At 37.1% G+C, this 21120-nt stretch overlaps 1 protein-coding gene across 2 annotated transcripts in view; it reads left to right on the forward strand.

Moving 5' to 3' along the window:
• Positions 1-1885: 1885 nt before the first annotated feature.
• Positions 1886-21120, forward strand: part of LIPK (lipase family member K) — a 40761-nt gene continuing 21526 nt past the window's right edge. Inside the window, exons 1-6 of one of the 2 annotated variants that reach the window (XM_065520191.1) lie at positions 1886-1960; positions 2081-2137; positions 12662-12777; positions 14916-15033; positions 18845-18944; positions 19936-20045. In XM_065520191.1, the coding sequence (XP_065376263.1) occupies positions 2122-2137; positions 12662-12777; positions 14916-15033; positions 18845-18944; positions 19936-20045 (460 nt within the window). In that variant the 5' untranslated portion in view covers positions 1886-1960; positions 2081-2121. Of the gene's footprint in view, positions 1961-2080; positions 2138-12661; positions 12778-14915; positions 15034-18745; positions 18945-19935; positions 20046-21120 lie in introns of both variants that reach the window. The other variant, XM_015456916.3, reaches the window with a different exon arrangement.

Raw genomic sequence — 21120 nt, forward strand, 5'->3', positions numbered from 1 at the left:
ACAAACAACATATGCTTAATGCAACATGTTGGATTCTCACAAGTCGAACCTGCTTTATAGACGTGTGAAATATGCAACTCCAGAGGGTTAGAAGGTGTGGTTAGAAGGCCCTCACACTTAGCCACTTTGCTGTCACCATCTTTAAATTATTATTAATAAGAAGTCCCATATTTACAATTTTGCACTGGGCCCCACAAATTATGCAGCCAATCCAGTTCACAGGCATAATGTACAGTAAGAAAAGTAGGAAACAATGAGGTTTATAACAAAATAATATATGAAAATCTCATATATGCTATATACTTTACAATAATATGGTCATTCTTTAGGATAAACTGGAGATTGAATGAAAGTGGGATCAGGGACAAAGGTCAAAATAAATTAAATAAAATAAGAGTAAACAAAGCAATAAAGGGCCCTTATATGGATGAATAATCCATTCAGTGTAAAAGTGCCCCAAAGTACAATGATTTGGATTTCCTGTGGGTAGGAATGCATTGCAGAGAATGTTTGGCAAAATAGTTCAAGATCAACTATGTAATAGTTGAAAATTCCATCTTTTTTTCTTTTTTTCCCCCCAAGAATATCTGTGTTTTCTAGTATGGAAATGTCTGTATTTGCTAGCATAGACTAGATTCCAGCAGTCTGTATATTGCCAACACATGAACTATCTTTCCAGTTGTTACGTTTTATTTCAGAGACACAAATGGCATGCCAGTAGAATGTACTACACTGTAAGTGGAATTATACATTAAAAATATAGGAATATCAAACTTTTCTGATAAATCAAGTAAATCTGTAAATAATTTTAATTAAGTGGTTGAAACTATTATAGTAACGGAAGCAAAGCCAACTCCAACTACAATTTCCAATCAAACTGACTCTAATGGAATCTAATTAGCAACTGACAACAATCCAAAGAAACTTGAAGGTATTTAAACTAACCTCATGCCACTAAGTCCTGCCTGACTAAAATTCATGTTCTGATACGTGTGTTTGCAATTCTTTCCTATGCTCTGAGTGTACATAGACATGTCTGAACCAATGATGAACTTTCAGGAACTAATTCAGGAATACTCTTACTCTTCAAAGTCATATTTTACATGACTTTGAAGCATGTAAAATATTAGTTTTGAGATCATTTTAGGAATTTGGTTGTTGTAATTTACCCAAACTGGACTTGTAATTACCCTTGTAATTTTCCATAATATAAAGGCCCTCTACTGAAAATAGAACTGTATGCAGTTCTGAAATTCTAGATTATCTGATTTCAAACTTTCATGGAGTGCAGACACAAGACTGCTTACATGGCAAGAAAGAGATTGGTTTGAGAGTAGAAAAAAAAATAAAAGCCTGTTTTGTTTGTGTTTATTTGCCTTTAGCTAGCTAGAGATCTTGAAAGAATTGGATATACTATTTCCTGCCAATTCTAATGCCCAATTTACATACCAAGGTAAAAGAAATTTAGAAAAGCCAAAGCAATCATTGGGAATGTGGTAGCATTAGAAGTGTTGCAGCTGGATGAGGCAAGAGGATGTGGCATTTTATAGAGATGCTCATATGACTGGGGTCACTTCATCCACCCTTGGTGGAAATTATTTTCTAAGTAGAGAGTCTATTATTTTCTAAGTAGAGAGTCTCAGATTCGGCTGAGAATCTTCCAATTCATCTGACCCTTGAGGCATAGAACACGAGGATTGCCTTGGCAGGAGTAAGAATTTTAGTCTCAATCACACTCTTTTTCATCACTGGCTAAGAACTCACCTGACAAGGTTAACTTAGTAGCATCTGCCATATTTGAAACCATGATTAATCTGCTTCCAGTTGAGAAATTTCTAGTTGCGACATCTTCTGAGCTGTTTAGAACACAGCATGTTCCACTGACAGTTGCCTCTGGAAGAATCTGGAATGCACCTGAAGCTCCAGGACTTGAAGACAGACCTCCAAAGACTTGGATCAGGTAATGGCTTTTCATCTATTTGCAGAGCCTGGATCATAGTATATTAGTGAGACACGGGAAACCTTCAGAGGGACAGAACTTTACATGTTGATGATGAATATTGGATTTTGATTCTATCAGGTTAAGCAAGACACAGCAAGAGTATAATGTGACAACTTCAGATGGAGAGTCTTCTAGGCATGTTATGACAAGTTTTCCCTTTCAGAAAGCTATAGCATTTAGAAAGCAGGCACCACCATATTTGAATCTCAGTGAGAGGAGGTATCACAAGCCTACACCTGGAAAAATCTAGCAATAGATACTTTTTATGAACCTCTCTTTTGAGTCTTGTATCTAGGGGGTTGGGAAATAATGTTTGGATAATGTTTTCAAAGCCATTTATTATTTTTCAGAAAGCTCTTAATGTTCTCATTCCAATGGCCTTGAGTATGAATATTCTTTTTTATGATCACAGTCATCTGCAGGGGAATATGAAGCAAAGTGACTGTCAAGAGTGACACTACTGCTTATGAACTTAATCATTTGTGGAAGACACACCATTCTGTTTTTCTGCTGCTTTGTAATAAATAGCTTTACTGGGTTAGGAGTGAAAATGTGGTTCACATTAATATAGATGATATTTAAGAGTAACATGCTCCTGTCACCCTCTTAATTGCAGACCTGATTGGAAGCTAGAAAGATGAAGAGGAGTCAATTGGATGGACTAATATCCCCTCTAGACATAGAGAGATTAAATCATTATTCTTTAATTCTATGTGTCAAAGCCAAACTGTTATTAGTTTTTGTTTGTTATCCTTTTTCTAGAAATAAGTTACCCTTTTTCTAGAAATAAGAAAGCAGGTTTTACCAGGCTTTCTTCATGTCTGAAAACAGAAACCAACTCAAATATATAGCACCTTGGCACACTTAGCACTTCAGACTGTAAATATGAGAGTATGGAGCTGAATTTTGGAATAACAATGTGAAGTTAAAGTGCCATTTTACTCCAATATGACTTGATTTCATATTCCTTTGTTGGCCTATCCTGTCTCTCCTTTATTTTGTAAGGACATTGAGGGAAAAATTATTTCCTTCACTGCTCTTCCTTTGTGGTTTATTTTATTTAATTGCTACCTTCAATTTGAAGCAACAATCATTCAGAGCCTATTGTGCCAGGCAGGACAAGTGCTTTGTCCTTCATATTACAGAAGACATGTGAAATACAATGCTCTTTAAATATGTTTGTTATTCATTTTTTTTCTGCCTTGGCATTTTATTTCCCATTCGTCCTAAGACTCTTGTTCTTTTCTGCTTGCCTCTAGGCTTAGAGCACGGAGCTACTGGCATCTTAACCTATTTGAAAATTCCATCAAAGTTGCCTAGTCCTTTTTCCTGATTCAAATGTGCTAGGTGTTTAATTCTCAAATCCGCAATTTTTAGGACTGGATATCCTGTTGTGTAAAGATTTCCTTTCATTCACTTGTTAATAGTCTCCTCACTCTTCCTGATTCATTGTCTTTCACCCTGTGGGTGGGGGAAAACAGGGAAGCAATTTAAATCTAGTTTCTGACAAACCTGACCACTAATAGTTGTGAGTTACTGTGTTTTGGTAAGAGGTTAAAAGTATTAGAGCTTTATGAAGGACGCTGAGGTAGGAGCAAGACAGATCCTAAATCTTTGTGAACACCCATTGGGTTTTTAGATTTAAAATGTTAGATAAAACGGAAAAATGTGGCCAATGACAAAACATTCTAATTGATAAACACCAGTCTTCTGGCAAACCCGGTCATTTGTATGGCTGCCAAGAATCTTTTAATAAACAAAAACTATGGGATACTGCTGAAATGATTATTACAAGATGTAAGTACTAAAACTTCTGAACTTTGCCCCTAAGAATACATCTAGGACATTTACTTAGAGGTCATTGAGTTTAAATTTATACCTAATTATTTATAAATGTCATAACCTTTGCTATTATTATAAGGATAATTAAAGCTAATAAATTCATCAAGGAAAATATATAACCTATAAGCAAATTAGTGGAAGAGGGAAAATGTTTATTCCCATTGATCAAATGTAAGTATTTTCATTTTGGGGTAATTTTTCTAGTCTTTCGAAGACCCCTTTTTTTTTTTTTAATTTGTTTCAGAAGTTTAAAAGCAATAAAAATTTAAAAATATATAACAGTTCCTTAAATATTATTTTTGCTTCTATAGCCCCAAAGTTTGCAAAACTCTGTAAGTGACTGCACATTTTTTGGTTGGCATATAAAATTTCTGTCATATTTTTAAATTGTTGCTAAGGATGCACTTTATAGCACATTGTATATATTAATAGTTTAAAATTAAATTGTTACACAATTTTCAAAACACATCCAATAGAATAATGATTTGATGCCTAATATCATCCGTTTAAAAATTCCCTTATTTAATGAATTTGAAGTTTTACATATTTTGTTTTTCTCCTTCTATTCATATTCTCATTCCAGTCATTTCTACAGATGTTTTACATATTCTTACAAATATATTTTAATATAACATATTTGTGTTATTATTTCTTTTATTGATCAGTAGATTATTCTCTGCAACTAAAAGGCCCATATACATTAAAACTTAAATTGTTTTCATTTCCTGTGATCATAAGGTTGCATTTTTTAAAAAGTTTTTAATGATGTGTTGTTTTAATTTTTATTTGTATATAATTGTCCAAAGGATCATAACACATTAAAAGTTTAATGAAAAATGATTAAGCATTGGGAGTAAAACTGGATTGGCAATGCTTTTCTTAATGACATAAATGTATCTTTTCCTTTCAATTTCTGCATCCATTGATGATTATTATTTATTGACAGAATGAAACAAAATTCATCATCAATTTTTTCATTTTTTGAATAGATGTGAGTAGTGCTGAGAAACCATGTTTACATAATGCCACAATTTTTTGAGCTCTTTATGAAGCTCTGTGTCACAAATCACATAGTGATGCATCAACAAAAAAATTTTTTTTTTATTGTACTTTAAGTTCTGGGACACATATGCAGAACGTGCAGGTTTGTCACATAGGTATACATGTGCCATGGTGGTTTGCTGCACCCATCAACCCGTAATCTACATTAGATATTTCTCCTAATGCTATCCCTCTCCTTGTCCCCCAGCCCCCAACAGGCCCCGGTGTGTGATGTTCCCCTCCCTGTGTTCTCATTGTTCAACTCTCACCTATGACTGAGAACATGCAGTGTTTGGATTTTGGTTCCTGTGTTAGTCTGCTGAGAATTATGGTTTCCAGCCAAGACACAAAAATTATTTTTTATGATCTATCTACTAACCACTCAAGTGCATCCTTTTTCTACCTTTTTTTTCAAAGCAAACTATTGGAAACTGACTTGCAGAGGTTAAATGCCCTTGGAAAGGGATTGCTATTTTTATTAATAGTCGTTCCTTTCCCAATACTAATGTCAATATTGTCAATTATTCCCTTGTTAGGGAGTCTCAGTCTGGAACACTTCACATTGTAAGATTCAGGAAAGGAGAGGGTTGGGCTTTTCCTTTGCAAAGTTAGAAAAGGAGAATCTGCTTCAAACCAGAAATTCTCAGGCCAAATTAGTATTACAAAAGAGTATAGATGAGAGTCAAAGGTCTAGAATTTCATTCTTTTAAAACTACATATGTGCCTGTGTATTTCTTGAAAATTATTGTATACTTTATAGACTATTGGTGTATACAATTCTTTTGCCCAACAAGTTTTTCCTCAATTTAAAATCATGTTATGAGTATGTTTTCATGTTATTATATAGTCTTTAAAAATAATTTAATGGATTTATCTACAAGATTAAATACATACATCATAGTTTATTTTAAAATCCTCTTGTAATTGAAAACAAGTTTTTAATTTGTATTACAAATAACAAGAATTAAAGCAATCTTATACAGAAAGATCCCTCTCCTGAAGAAAAAGATCCTTCAGTTTCAAAAAACTGAATTTGGCTCTTGCAGTTTTTTGTTTACCCTGCTTAAGATCATAATATTGATTCATTGTAAACATGGACCTTTTATTCTTTTGTCCAAATAATGATCTATTATATAATCATTTTCTTCCTCCCATACATTCTCCATTCCCATATTTCTTTTCCATATCTTTCTAAGCTCATTAATCAAGAAAAGATGAAATAAAAAATGTATGCCATAACTGATGACAGGCAAGATATGGTTACATGTCTTTCACTAATATTATTCTTGGTTTCCTTCTATACATATACATACATATTATTTAGAAAATTATATATATATAGATGTATATATGTGTGTATATATAGAGGGAAGCCAAATATTATATAGGATGAAAATTTTATATATATATACACTTTAGAAAATTATATATGTATGTAAATTTTAATCCCATTTGTCACATCTTCCTTGGGCTGTGAGGATGTCACACATTTTGCTTACATTTTATTGTGCATGTTGACATCAGCTTTGTTTTGTGTCTTTTATTTGTTTACCAGGTAACCTACATATACAAGATATTTTCTATTTTCACTTTTCTGGGCCCTATCCTATTTTTTACTTTGTCACTCAAATTTGTTAAGACAAAATTATTCCTCTCTTGTAATCTTCCAATGAGTTACACTGTTCCCAAACTTTCTAACCTCTATTAATACTTTGAAAATATTTTCATAAGGGGAGTAAGACTCAGTGAAAAGAAATTGAATAAAACAGATATTGTTCAAATTCTAAACTGACATTTACATTTGCTAGTGGTGGAAAAATAATGATTAAGCATATAGATGCTCAGTCCATGGTATATAAATTATAGATTAAATAGGCAAAGTACTCTATACAGTCAAGAATGAAAATTATTAGTAGAATTAACAAGTAAACAGAAATTCTTGACTGCTCTTATTCTATTTGAGAAGTGTTGGTACAAAATATGTTGTTATTTTTCATAAGTCAATTGAAATAATTGTGCCATATTCAGTATAAACAAAACTACAGACACAAAAGATTTAAAAAGTTATAAATATGAAGCATTTGTATTTATAACATAAAGTATAAAATGTGGTTCTTGCCCATAAGAAGCTTATGAACTAGTTGGAGAACCAACACATACAACTGAAATAATCACAGAAATAGAAGACATGTGATAACAATAGCTACCATTTACTAAGAGTCAAGCATTGTTAGATGTTTTATAGACATTATTTATCATCTTATTTATCACATCTTTATCATCTTAAGCCAACCCTACATGTAGGTGTTGTTATACATGTAAGTGTTGTTATATCACTATACAGATAAGAAAATTAAGTTTCGGAGACGTTTAATTGCCTAGCAATCACACAACTAATAATAAAACAGTGATAGCCAATAGTTAGGAAATGTCTACAATGTGTGGCTTCATTGGGAAGCTAGTGATGGAGTTGAGACACAGGAGCTGTGGCTCATAGCCAGTTTTGCTCCCCACAGTTGAAGCTCTGATAGCTGCAATCTCATGGCTGCCATATCTTCTGAAGGACAGAGTTAGAATTTTAACTCAGAATTCTCCACAAAGCTTTCAGGGATTCATCATTAGCTTTATTTTACCATTGATCAAACTGAAATTCATCTGTAGAAACTGACCTCTCTAAATTTTCTAAACTTAAGAGTTTTCCAAACTTAGAGCTTAGAGTTTTCTGTGGGGTCTTTGTACCTGAACACTCTGGCCAATTCTCACCTCCATTTATGAATATAGTGAAGAATTAGGGTGGGGACTGGTTAAGAATGCTCTCCAACCATTGCCATAAGTTGTTGTTAAGTGTTTGCTTGATGAGCCTGATAGTTCCTATTACGGGACAATAAGAAAAATGGAATTAAGGTCTCTATTACTTCTGATATTCTTTTGTTGAGAAATTGCTATACTTGATTTCACCATCAAGGTATTTGTCAGTGCAAAATGCATTACTTATGAGAACTGCCTACATATAATCAACATGCATTTGATGTACAATATATGAACCCAATATAAAATCAAACATACGTCAAGGCAACATTCCCTTGAAAGTCTCATATTTCCTACTGACTGCAGTAGCTAGAGGGGTTGGGGGCAGGGAGCAGACAAAAAGCAACTATTGGAGAAGTGAGATTTTTGAGCATGGGAAGAGGGTCTTGCAGGTAATGTACCTTTTCCCAACCAAATTCCAACCAAATTTGAGTAAAACTAGTAGCTGTCTCCACAGTCATGTAGAGCATCTGCCTGAAGAAACTTTTGAAGGAGAAATTTCCAATTTTTGCCCACTTATTTTAGCCTTTCCTTCATTATATAGATTTTTTTGGTATAGTAAATAAAGAAAGAAATATTAAACCAGCATTTAATAACTCATGGACACAAAGAGAGGAACAACAGACCTTGGGACCTACTTGAGGGTGGAGGGTGGGAGGAGGAAGAGGATCAGAAAAAATAACTATTTGGTACTAGGCTTTGTACCTGGGTGATGAAATAATCTGTGCAAAAACCTCCATGACACAAGTTTATGTATATAACAAACCTTCACATCTATCCCTGAATCCAAAATAAAAGTTTTAAAAAAGACTGCAGAAAAGTAGGTTAAATAAAGTTAAATAGAGTCTTGATTGCAGGACTATAGCAAACCTTAATTATAAACTAAGGCTCTCCAAATAAGTGATGTTTATAGCATTTATATAAGTCTATCCGCATACATGTGCCTGTATGTGTGTGTGTAGTCTGAATATCCAAGCAAGTTTTATGCACGCGCACACACACACATACACACAGAGTCTATGAGTCTCCAAGGAAGTCATATACATAATATGTACACACACATATAGAGTTTAACATATATTTACCCATGGCCTCTTTATACAAATAGCATTTTATGGGAGTCATGTTTTGTAAGACAGCAATGTGAAAAGTGGATTTAGAGTGATAAATCAATATAATCTATTATAGATTACATTTATAATAAAATATACAATAAATATAATCTATTGTGATTTAATCTGAGTACTTGCAACCAAGGGTCTCATCTTTACAAACTGAGAATCCCCTGGAATTTATCATGTCTGCTTTTTTCTTACTCTAAAATCCTTATATGCATTAGCATATCCTTAGTCTAATATCCTTATATTTCTTAGTCTAATATCCTTATATTTCTTAGTCTAATATCTTTATATTTCTTAGTCTAGTATGCTAATGCATATAAGGATATATGAACCAGGATATAAGGATATATGATATTATATAGAATATAAGGATATATGAACCAGCAGAATGTTGATGTGGGACACATGAGAAGGCAATACTCATCAGGGAGCTGTCACAGAAACAGGTCAAATAAATTTAAAAACTCAGAGTATTATTAAGAGAGGTTCCTGAATCAAGCACCCTTACCCAACAATTATAGTTACTACTATAAGGCTTGGATAGGCAAAGCAGGTAAGAACACCCCTCATAAGAGGTGCTGGAAAACAGGCTGTTTAGATTGGACTTGACACTCCTTCCTAAATGGAACACGTAGAGACTCCTCTTGCTGGGGTGTGTCATCCTTCTATATCCAGATCCATATAACACAAGGGAGTGAAACAAAGGCAGCTGATGGGCTGTATGTCATGGTTACAAAAGGCAATCTGTCATGGCTAGTATATCCTTGTGCCATCCCTTGGGGCTGGATCCCAGCTCTTTCTATAAGGAGCACATTGTGCTAGCTCACAGCCCTCTTCCCCTGCAACATTAGAACACCCACAGGTTTAGCCATTTTGGAAGAGAGCTGGATCTGCTCCAGCACAAGGGCCCCAGGTTTATTTACCGGTGATTGTGATTCAGAGGCCTCAAAATGCCAACCACTCAGCAGAAATGAGAGCATGTAAACTGTCAAAGCCTTGAGAGAGAAGACCAAATTTTACACATTTCGCTACTACTTTGCCATAAAATATAATCCCAAGGTAAGGACCTGATCAACATTCAAAGCTTACTCTCGGTGAGGAATGATGAAGTGGAATAAAATCAAACCAGTGAAGCAATATGTAATATAAAATAGTGAGTCAATTTGGCGTAGTCATTAAGATTAAATAACATGGCCAGGGGCGGTGGCCCACTCCTGTAATCCCAGTGCTTTGGGAAGCCGAGGCAGGTGGAACACCAGGAGTAAGGAGTGCGAGACCAGCCAAAATGGTGAAATGGTGAAACCCCGTCTCTACCAAAAATACAAAAAATTAGGTGTGGCGGCTCGCGCCTGTAACCCCAGCTATTCCGGAGACTGGGGCAGGAGAATCCCTTGAACCCAGGAGGCGAATGTTGCAGTGAGTCAAGGTCGCGCCATTATACTCCAGTCTGGGCAACAAGAGCGAAACTCAGTTTCAGGGGAAAAAAAAAAAAAATTAAATAACGTATTCATTTACTCCTTCATCTATCCATTTTATTGGCATTTATAAAAACCTCCATGCTAGGTCTCAGAGAAACAGAAATGAAAATGATAAAGTTTCTCTTTTGAAAGAATCCAACCAGTCTGGCTGTTTTTTTAAACTTTAGAATGTGTATGAACCACTCGTAATGATGGTTTAAAATGCAGATTCCTGGGCACCCCACAATAGATTCTTCTTCAGCTGGGCAGTGGTGAGGTCTAAGAGTTTTCAGTGTGAGGTCTAAGAGTCTTCAGTGTTTTTCATGATGATTATGATGCCTGTGGTCTATGGGCCATACTTAGATAAACACTAATTAGACACACAGAAGCCAGAGGGCCCCCATAAAACCAGCCTGAATGGACTGAATGGTTAAAAGACAGTCTTCGTGTGCATTTCCAAGAGTCAGGCACCCTGAGTTCAGATTCTGCCTCCATGACCATCTGTTTGATGCTGGGCAAATTACTTGACTTCTGTAAGACCCAGTTTTATTTTAAATAAAATGAGGACAATATTTCCCATCCTTTTCTTTCTTTTCTTTTTTCTTTCTTTCTTTTTCTTTCTTTCTTTCTTTCTTTCTTTCTTTCTTTCCTTTCTTTCTTCCTTCCTTCCTTTCTTTTTTTCTCTTTCTCTCTCTCTTTCTCTCTTTCTTTCTCAATCTCTCTCTTTTCTTCTTTTTTTCTTTTCTTTTCTTTTCTTTCTCTCTTTCTCTTTCTCTCTCTTTCTCTCTTCCTTTCTTTCTGACAGGGTTTCACTCTGTCACCCAGGCTGGCATGCAGTGGTGGTGCTATCACAGCTCACTGGAGCCTCAACCTCCTGGGCCCAGGTGATCCTCCTACCTCAGCCCCATGAGTAGCTGGGACTACAGGTGCATGTCACCATGCCTGGCTAATTTTTTGTATTTTTTTTAGAAATAGGGTTTTCCATATTGCCCAGGCTGGTCTCATACTCCTGGACTGAAGTGATCAGCCCGCCTTAGCCTTCCAAAGTGCTGGGATTACAGGCATGAGCCACCATGCCCAGTCCAATATTTCCTATCTTTTAGAATTATTTTGAGAATAAAATGAAATAATGTACGTCTGGCACATTATTTGGTACAGAATAGGTGCTCAATACATAGTTGTAATAGCAATAATTATTGCTTCTGAAGGTGATATTATTATTGCTGCCATAGAGTTGCACCAGAATTAAGCTATATTAATCTGTATTAATTTAGATGTCAATATATTATATTACTATACAGTAACAAAACAGATTAGCAGGGAGGGTGTATTTTCTAAAATAATTTGAAGATCTGTATTTTACAAGTCACTGTAAAAAGAAGTCCTCCTGAATAATGTTCCCCTTGGTTGTTTTTGCAAAGTTGTTTTTTGCTTTAAACTTAAGTAGTTTCAAAGACAAATAAGAAATACTCATAATCTTTTTCTCTCTACAATGTTCACAATTTTTAAAAAAGTTTAAATAATAATATCTGTCTTATGATAAGGTAATACTGGATATAGAAAATTTAGAAAGTGTGAAAAAACTTTAAAAATGAGAAAATAATCATCTAACTATAATTAAAATTTGATGTTTAGGCTTTTTTTTCTATTATGGTTCATGTCATCATTGAACTCAAAATATATGCACAATTTGAATTCTGTTTTTCCATATGTATTATGTAGCAGGAATTTTCACATATCACACATAAGCATAATATTAATGACTGAATAATTCCATTTTTCTCACCCATAATTTAGGTCACCAGTCTCTTACTTTGGGAAATTTTACTGTCTTAATATATACAATAAGAAATAATTTTATACCGAGTGTTTATATATACATCATTTTTCTTTTAGATAGATTCCTGAAAACAAAATTACTGAGTGAAGGTTATGAACACTTTTAAATTTATAAGACATGTTAACAAATTTTTTTCATAAAGGTTTTGCCAATGACAAACTCCACCATCAGAAAAAAGTACCAATCTATCTAATAACTAGAGATACTAAATGTGCTTTGATTAATTTATTGGCCATTACATTTCTTTTCTACAAATTATCTATTCCCTCTTTTGTCCAGTTATCTACTGGAAACTTGATTGATTGTTTTCTCTGTTCCTTTCCATTCATTCCCTCTTTTCTTCTTTCCTTCCATCTTTTCTTTTCTTACTAAAAAGTCATTTTAGATTTTTCATGGAATGAATGTTGTATAATTCAGTATTCTACTGGTTAAAGCACAGCCTAGAAGTATGTTTCTGCTCTCTCTCACAGCAGTGTTATAAAAAGATTACACCAAATTTCACTTCATAGAATTTATCTTGATGACAAATATATTAAATTTCCGTTCCCAGGCAGATCCCAAATGTGGCAGCTTTTAGTAGCAGCATGCTGGATGCTTCCTCTTGGATCTATGTATGGTTATGATAAGAAAGGAAACAACGCAAACCCTGAAGCTAATATGAATATTGTAAGTCATTTATTAAGAAAAAATGCTAAAATGAGGAATTATTCATATTTCAGCATTTGAAATACAACTGGGGTGCCTTCTCAGTTTTCAACAATTCCTCCAGTGACTAAATCTGTGCTTCCTCTCCTGTTTCTTTATATGGCTAACTAATCTAAGAATTCAAAGATCTGACCCAAGTTGGGGCAGTAATATTCCATCTCCTAGTTTGAACTACCATCCAGTGGTGGCTTCCTAAAGAGAAGGTTCATGACTTAATACAGACGATCTCTATAGAGTATCTTTGAGTTTTCCCTGAGGTTTTTCATAGAGAAGTTTCTTTGATTTTGTGAACTATCCCAATGCACTTTTTTGGTTTAATAAGCCAGTGTTGGTTTCTTTTGTTTATTACCACAGTGTTTTAACATTCAGGAATTCATACCAGAAGTGGAATGGAATAGTGTTAGGCAAAGAAAAAAAGGCCAAATGACAAATATCTACTACAGAATTCATTCTGATAATATACTCCATTTTCCTATATAAACGGTGCACAATTGCTTTCCTGTACCATACCCAAGTTGTATTAGAATCATAAAAGTAATGAAACTGCCAAAGTTTTTTTTCACTAGTGTCTCTTCTTGTTTCTCTCTCCAAAGTATCCAGCAAGTACCCCTGATCTCGTACCACACTGTTGAACTCACATAATTTTTCTCTCTCTAGTATAAGTGATTTTTAGCTTTTAATCCTTCTATAATGATAATAAGAACAATCATCTATAAAGCACTTATGTTAGGCATTGTTCTGCACATATTACATATAATCCTCACAATGTCACAGTCTGTCTCCAGAGCCTGGGCTCTTCGCCGCTGCTCTATGTAGCCCATAATTTATACACGCATCTCTGTGTCTGACTTGGGAAAATGCATAATCCTTTGATAAAGGCATAAGCTTTGGAGTTAAACTTACTTTAGCATTAATCTTATTTTTATCTCTTCCTAGTATATAATCTTGGACAAATTATTAATCTACCTGAATGTCAGTTTTCTCAACTGTAAATGGTACAATTCTATATCAAAGGCCTCTTATAAGGTTAATGAGACAAGGAATGTAAACCTCTATGCAGAAGATAACCAATAATCACTAGTTCTCCTCTTCTTCGTATATCTGTGGGTGGGGTATCTTCTCTGACCCCTCTAGGCTCACTCTTTGTTCTTTAACACCTTTCTCTCTGCCAAGAGGCTGAACTGTAAGGACAGGTCAACAAGCAACCTTGTCTTTTGGTTTTCAGTTCAATTCAGCCAATGGACATTGTGAGCAGAAGATGGAAAGAAATAGGCCAGTAAGGTTTGATTTTTTATTGCCCTGGCTTCCTCCCTGTGAAGTCAACTTAGACAAGCTGTCTTCCTCAATTTGGTTATCTCAGCTTGACTTTCTCCTTTTGGCTTCTGGTAACTGCTTCCTCCCTCTTCTTTTAAGTCTGTTTAGTAATAGTTCACTTGTTATTAGCCACAGGGTACTCCACAATTCCCTGTGGTTTCCCTCATTAGGTGACCATATAATTTTTCATCAAAACAAACTAGGGTGCTTTAATAATACCAGGCCAACAGGCAAAACCAGAAAGTGTCCTGAGCAAACAAGAATGTAGGGTCACCCCACCCAGACTTACCTATGCCTCTTTATGTAACTCCTAGAAATCCCTTTTAAATTATACTCATAGGAATATTACATGCCGTCACAGCACATAGAGTGATAAGCAGTAGGTGCAATTTAAAGTACTACATTGTGGCCAGGCATGGAGGCTCACACCTATAATCCTAGCACTTTGGGAGGCCAAGACAGGGGAATGAATGCCTTGAACTTAGGAGTTCAAGACCAGCCTGGGCAACATGGTGAAACCCCGTCTCTATAAAAACATACAAAAAATTAAGCTGGGCACTGGGGCAGGTGCCTGTACTTCCAGGTACTTGGAAGACTGAGGTGGGAGGATCACTTGAGCCCAGGAGGCGAAGGCTGCAGTAAGCCAAGATCACACGACTGCACTCCAGCCTGGGGAACAGAGTGAGACCCATCTCAAACAAATAAACAAAGTACTATATTGTAATGCATGTGTAAAAATTAAGAGATTATAAAATGAAGGTATATATTTCCTTTCCTCTTTTTAGAGCCAGATTATTTCTTACTGGGGTTATCCTTGTGAAGAGTATGATGTTACAACAAAAGATGGTTATATCCTTGGAATTTATAGGATTCCACACGGAAGAGGATGCCCAGGGAGGACAGGTATTATTTATTTTGTTATGAAAGGAAAAATAATACTTAAAGCAGAGGTACTTAGATGTCCTGGGAGAAGTCAAGCAGTTTCTGTTCTGAAATCCTTAGTGTCCTTTCCATTAGAGGAGAAAAATCATCACCTTCCACCTCTCTGTTTAATTAGTGTAACTTTGAAGTTTTAAGTCACTTTTATATACACTGTTTATTTGGTCACTCCTTTTCTTCTTGACTTCGTCTTCCTACCAAGCAAACACCAAAACACATCGTGTTCTTACCCTAGTGATACCACTGTCCTGTTTTGAAAATCAGAAACCTAGGGGTTATTCTTGATACCACCTTCTCCCTCACCTTCTACATGCAACCTAACATTACCATCTATCAATTTTGCCTTCTAAATTTCTCTCTAGTCTGAAAACTTTTAGCTTCAATAATCATTCAAACCCAGGTTTGGACATAATGTCTTCAACTACTACGATGCCTTCTCACTGGTATTAAACTATTTGTAGTCAGTTCTGGACCCAAGTCTGTGTGATTTCATGGTTTAAAGTAAATATTACTCTATTAGCTCCCACCTAGCAACAGCTTCCCAGCTTGTCAAATCACCATCTAGTTGAGCCTACCTGCCTTCACTCCAGCCTCCACCATGTCCATCAGGGTGACCTAGAAGTCCGCCTTCAGCAGCTGTTGGTACAGAAGTATACCCAGTGCTTGTATCAGTTCCTCCAGCTTCTTTCAGGTGGGCAGCAGCTTTCTGGGTGGCCTGGGCACCAGTATGGGTCTGGGTGAGGTCTATGCTGGGGCTGGTGGTATGGGAGGCATCACAGTTATCACTGTGACCCAGAGTCTGCTGAGTTCCCTAAAACTGGTGGTGGATCCCAACATCCATGCTGTGAACATCCAGGAGAAGAAGCAGATCAAGACCCTGAACAACTTTGCCTCCTTCATTGACAAAGTGTGGTTCCTGGAGCAGCAGATCAAGATGCTGGAGACCATGTGAAGCCTGCAGCAGCAGAAGACAGCTGGGATCAACGTGGACAACATGGAGAGCTGCATCAACCACCTTCTGCGGCAGCTGGACACATGGGACCAGAAGCTGAAGCTGGACGTGGAGCTTGGCAACATGCAGGGGCTGGTGGAGGACTTCAAAAGTACCAGGATGAGATCAACAAGCATACAGAGATGGAGAATGAATTTTCCTCATCAAGAAGGATGTGGATAAAGCTTACATGAACAACGCAGAACAAGTAGTCTCGCCTAGAAGGGCTGCCCCAGGAGAATAGAAGATCCGTGAGCTGCAGTCCCAGATCTCGGTCACATCTGTGGGCCTGTCCATGGACAATAGCCGAGTCCTGGACATGGACGGCATCATCTCGAAGTATCCGCCCAGTACCAGGAGATCGCCAGCCGCAGCTGGGCCAAGTCTGACAGCATGCACCACCAGATCGAGTATGAGGAACTGCAGGCCCTGGCTGGGAAGGCTGAGAATGAGCTGTATCGCAAGAAGAGGATCTTCCAGATGAACCGAAACATCAGCCGATTCCAGGATAAGACTGAAGGCCTCAAAGTCCAGAGAATGCGGAGCAGCGTGGGGAGTTTGCCCTTAAGGACTCAACGCTGAGCCTGCAGAGCTGGAGGCCGCTCTGCAGCGGATCAAACAGGACTGGGCGCCGTAGCTTCACCAGAACTTGGAGCTGATGAATGTCAAGCTGGCCTTGAGCATCGAGAGCGCCACCTACAGGAAGCTGCTGGAGGGCAAGGAGAGCCCGCTGGAGTCTGGGACGCAGAGCAGGGGTATCCATAGGAGTACCAGCAGTGGCTAACCCGGTGGACTAGGCTCGGCCTCACAAGCTCTGGCCTCACCTATGGCCTGGACTCCTTTCAGTCCAGCTTTGGCTTTGGCGGGGGCTCCGGCTCTTTCAGCCGCACCAGCTCCTGCAGGGCCATAGTTGTGAAGAAGACTGAGACCTGTATTGGGAAGCTGGTATCTGAGTCCTCTGATGTCCTGCCCAAGTGAATGTCCACGGCAGCACTTCTCAGCTTACCCTTCCTGTGGCTGTCCCACATCCTGCTGGGGAGGCAGCTGTGCAGGGGAGCATGGGCAACTGGAGACCCACCTGACGCTCAGCCCTAGCTCTCAGCCTAGAGGGATAGTTTACTGCCTAGAGTACACCACTTGCCCTTGCCTCCAATTAAAAAACCAATTCTATTTTTTTGTTGTTTTTTTCTAAAATAGAGCCTCAGGTATCCTTAGGAATCTCTGCAAAAAAGACCCTATTCATTCCTATCAGTTCTGTGCTTAAACTTCATTAAAGCATCAATTCTAGCTCCCTACAATGCAGGTGGCTATCCATAGGTGGAAAAAAGTGAGCATTTCATTCTCTAGAAACGATTTGCTTTTGTTTTCTTCTCTCTCTTCTTAGTTCATTTTATACTTTGGCAGGTCGAATAACAAAACTTCTCAATATCAGAAAGACTACTTATTTAAAGAAAAACTAGATTTTTAAAGAGTGGAAGATATAATGGTGTTGCTGGCTTTACAGAGCCAATCATTTCCCAAAATAACTCCATAATTACAAATAACTTTGTAAATACTCGAGAGAACTTTTAAGTCTCTCCAAGCTTTTCTCTTGTCATTTCTATCACAGTTCCCAAAATGCATGAGACAAAAAGCTGTACAATGAGAAACTGTCTCTCTAATCTGAGATCCCTGGATCTGTCTCAGAGTCAGATCACAGAGGCCTGAGGATACTTAACTATTTAATGGTACTTAACTTTGGCAAAGTCAGTAACACCTCTTCTTTCCCTCTATTCCAAAAGGTGGAAAAATGGACATAGATTCTTAGTTCCTTGGTCCCGGTGGCTGAAGGCTCTCTGAGAGTACAACTTACTCTCAGGAAGCCACTCTAGCTCCAAAAGTGACCTGAGGTAGGGTCCTGAGATACCAACACAGCATCACAAACCGAGGAAAAGCCTAATCACTTCTTCCCTCTCTTCTCTCTTTTTCAACACTTTCTCACCTCCTTCTTTTTCCTTTCTCTTTCTTAGTTAAAATGTCCCTATTTGACATTGGGAATAGGACTTCTGTATCATATTAACAATTTTAAACTATAAAGTTCTACTTATATCCTTGTTTTTTGCAATTCAAATGAAATGAAGCAGTGCCTATAAAAATTAGCATAGTGCTTGACATTCAGTGAGCATTCAACAAATGGCATTTGTATTATTTTTTATTATTTCAAAAAAATTTAAATTTTTAATCAGATGAGTCTTGAAAAATATAATGCTATTAATATAAATAACAGTAATAGAGCTAATATTTACTGTGCCAGATGCCTTTTTATACGTTTAAGTTCTCAATGAATTCTTATAAATACACGAGGAGATAGCATTTGTTATTATTTCCCATTATACAGATAGGTTAACTGAGGCACAAAGGAGTTCATGCATATCAGAAGGGATTTTGAACTAGGGCAATCTAACTTCCACACGTAAATAATACAATACATTATATATAACCCTTTACAAATGAGAAAATAAGACCGAGAGAACTTAAATAACTTACCCAAGTAAGTAGCTCAGAAGGGACTAGATCCCAGATTTGCCTGGCATCAGATTTTACCTCTTAACCTCTCTTCTATACTACAGAAATTCAGGAATGAGATTTTTCTTGTAGGCACTGAGGAAGTTCAGACATGAAATTCTTGTTGCCTGTGTTTTGCAGCTCCAAAGCCTGCTGTGTATTTGCAGCATGGCTTAATTGCATCTGCCAGTAACTGGATTTGCAACCTGCCCAACAACAGCCTGGCTTTCCTTCTGGCAGATAGTGGCTATGATGTGTGGTTGGGGAACAGCCGAGGAAACACTTGGTCCAGAAAACACCTTAAATTGTCGCCCGAATTACCAGAATACTGGGCCTTCAGGTAAGGAGAAACCTATTAACGAATACAGTGTGTACTCTGCTCATGTGTATGTATGAACACCTAGTGATTTTTGCCCTTTTTGTGTCCAAATGCACGCAGTGGAATCCACAAGAAGGAAACAAACCTTTCTTTCTCTACCCAGACTTTCTTCACAGGCTCTAAAGAACTGTCATTATTATTGCATGACTGTTTTAGAATTCCTACCTCCTTCCTGGTATCTGTGTGTGGGTGAGTGTGTGTATGTATGTTCTAAGGGAAGTAAGAAGAAAGCCTGATTACAGAATGGCTAAGCAACAGTGTTGCCAGCAGCAGCGCCAGGGGTTGCTGTCTGCTTCAGAAGCTATGCCTACCTGGTTACAGTAGCAAACCCATGCACTGGCATAGGAGCTAAGAACCATGCCTTGGAGGTCATGAAAACCCTGTGTTCCTTGGCTTCATTGCCAGCCTTCTTTCTGGAAAGCACTGGCATTTCCTAATTCTATAACCATAATCCATTGCACCCTTGCAAATGACTAGAAAATTCCCTAGGTAAGTATTTATTAAACTATATACAGTATCAGAAGTAACTGAGGTCATTGTTAAATATGCGGATTACTGGGTCTCTTCCCAGGAAATTGTGATTCAGTCAGTTGGCTGAGGTCTGCAAATCTGTTTGCTTTATTATTCTTTTAGATAAGCATTCCAGGTAATTGCTCTTTTCAGAGGAGCTTGGTAAACCTGTTATAGAATTAAGTGAATATGACTAGCCTTGCAAGAAAAGCATCAGTAGGCCTTGACAAATCAAATTTTTCTGATTTCAGTTTCTTAAAAATGTTGACTTGCAATCAAGGTGTTGCACCCTTTAAAGTTGCATAGATGCCTAATATCATATATTGACACTAGTCTATATTTAACAAAATCAAAGTATTTATGTTTTCACTGAATGTGTTTAAATGTTCTAGGCCTAACAATGAGATGACTTTTCTAATTTGTTATTCTTTCTTTTTGATAGTTTGGATGAGATGGCTAAATATGACCTTCCAGCCACAATCAGTTTTATCATAGAGAAAACAGGACAGAAGCGACTCTACTACGTGGGTCACTCACAAGGCACCACCATAGGTGTGTTTGGGGCAGATGAGCTCAGAGAATGTCAGGGGCTCTTCTTGCATATTCATGGAAGGGGGTCAGTATTTCTTCTGTCTGTGCAATCTCTAGCTTGGGGGCTTGACTTGGGAAACCATTTCCTCTGGCTAATTTCTGAAGAGTAAATAAAATAAGAATGACAATAGGGAATTTTCCCTCAACACTAAATTTGGAGGTTGATAGATAAGCCTGAAAGAGGGAGAATTATTCATATATTCATTTGTGCGACCAACAAACATTTGTCAGACACTGTTATATGCTGAGGAAGCCCAGATAAATATGGTATTCATTCTTTCCTTGAAGATCTCACAGTCTAGTGAGGGACACTAGAAAGAAAGCAGAGATTACAAAACTCAGCAATTATATGCTACAATCAGTATGACTTTTAGTTGCCAGGGAGGCATTGGAGTAGGCCAGATGTGGGTAGGGCTATGTTGGCAGTGTTATGAGGCCTATTTGTCCCCTTACTGTTCTCACTTTGGCTAGAGGCCTTAACACTACCAACAGGATTTCCATCAGTCCGTTTTCTATATCTTAATTATAATCAGGATTCTGGTGTAAAGCAGGTCTGTACATACTTGTACTGTATCACACATCTCACATACATTCTCTTATTGGAAACTGCAAACATCTGAAACCACTATCATCCATGCTCCACAAATGGTTGAATTGAGCAATCTGTTCCAATGGTGATATTCCCAAGTAACATCTTACATTTCATATCTTTAATAAAGATTACAGACACAAAGGTTATAAAGGTCAAATGCATATAACTTACATACATTTGACTTTTATAAAAATCATCCTATAAGGATTTTACCATTCACACTTACAGACTGAGAAAACCGAGACTCACACAGGGAAGTAAATAGGAAGTAGGAAATAGGAAGAAAATAGGAAGCCAAATTTACAGCCCAGTTTTGTCTGATACCAGGACTATCGTCAAGCTGGAATGGGCTTTGGAGTTTACCTAGACATGCCCCACAGTAGATATTTGAACCCTCTCTCCTTGCATTCCCCAGGGACAGGAAACACTTTATTCTGAATTAGC

Source organism: Macaca fascicularis, chromosome 9 (genome assembly GCF_037993035.2).
Source record: "Macaca fascicularis isolate 582-1 chromosome 9, T2T-MFA8v1.1".
NCBI classification, from domain to species: Eukaryota; Metazoa; Chordata; class Mammalia; order Primates; family Cercopithecidae; genus Macaca; species Macaca fascicularis.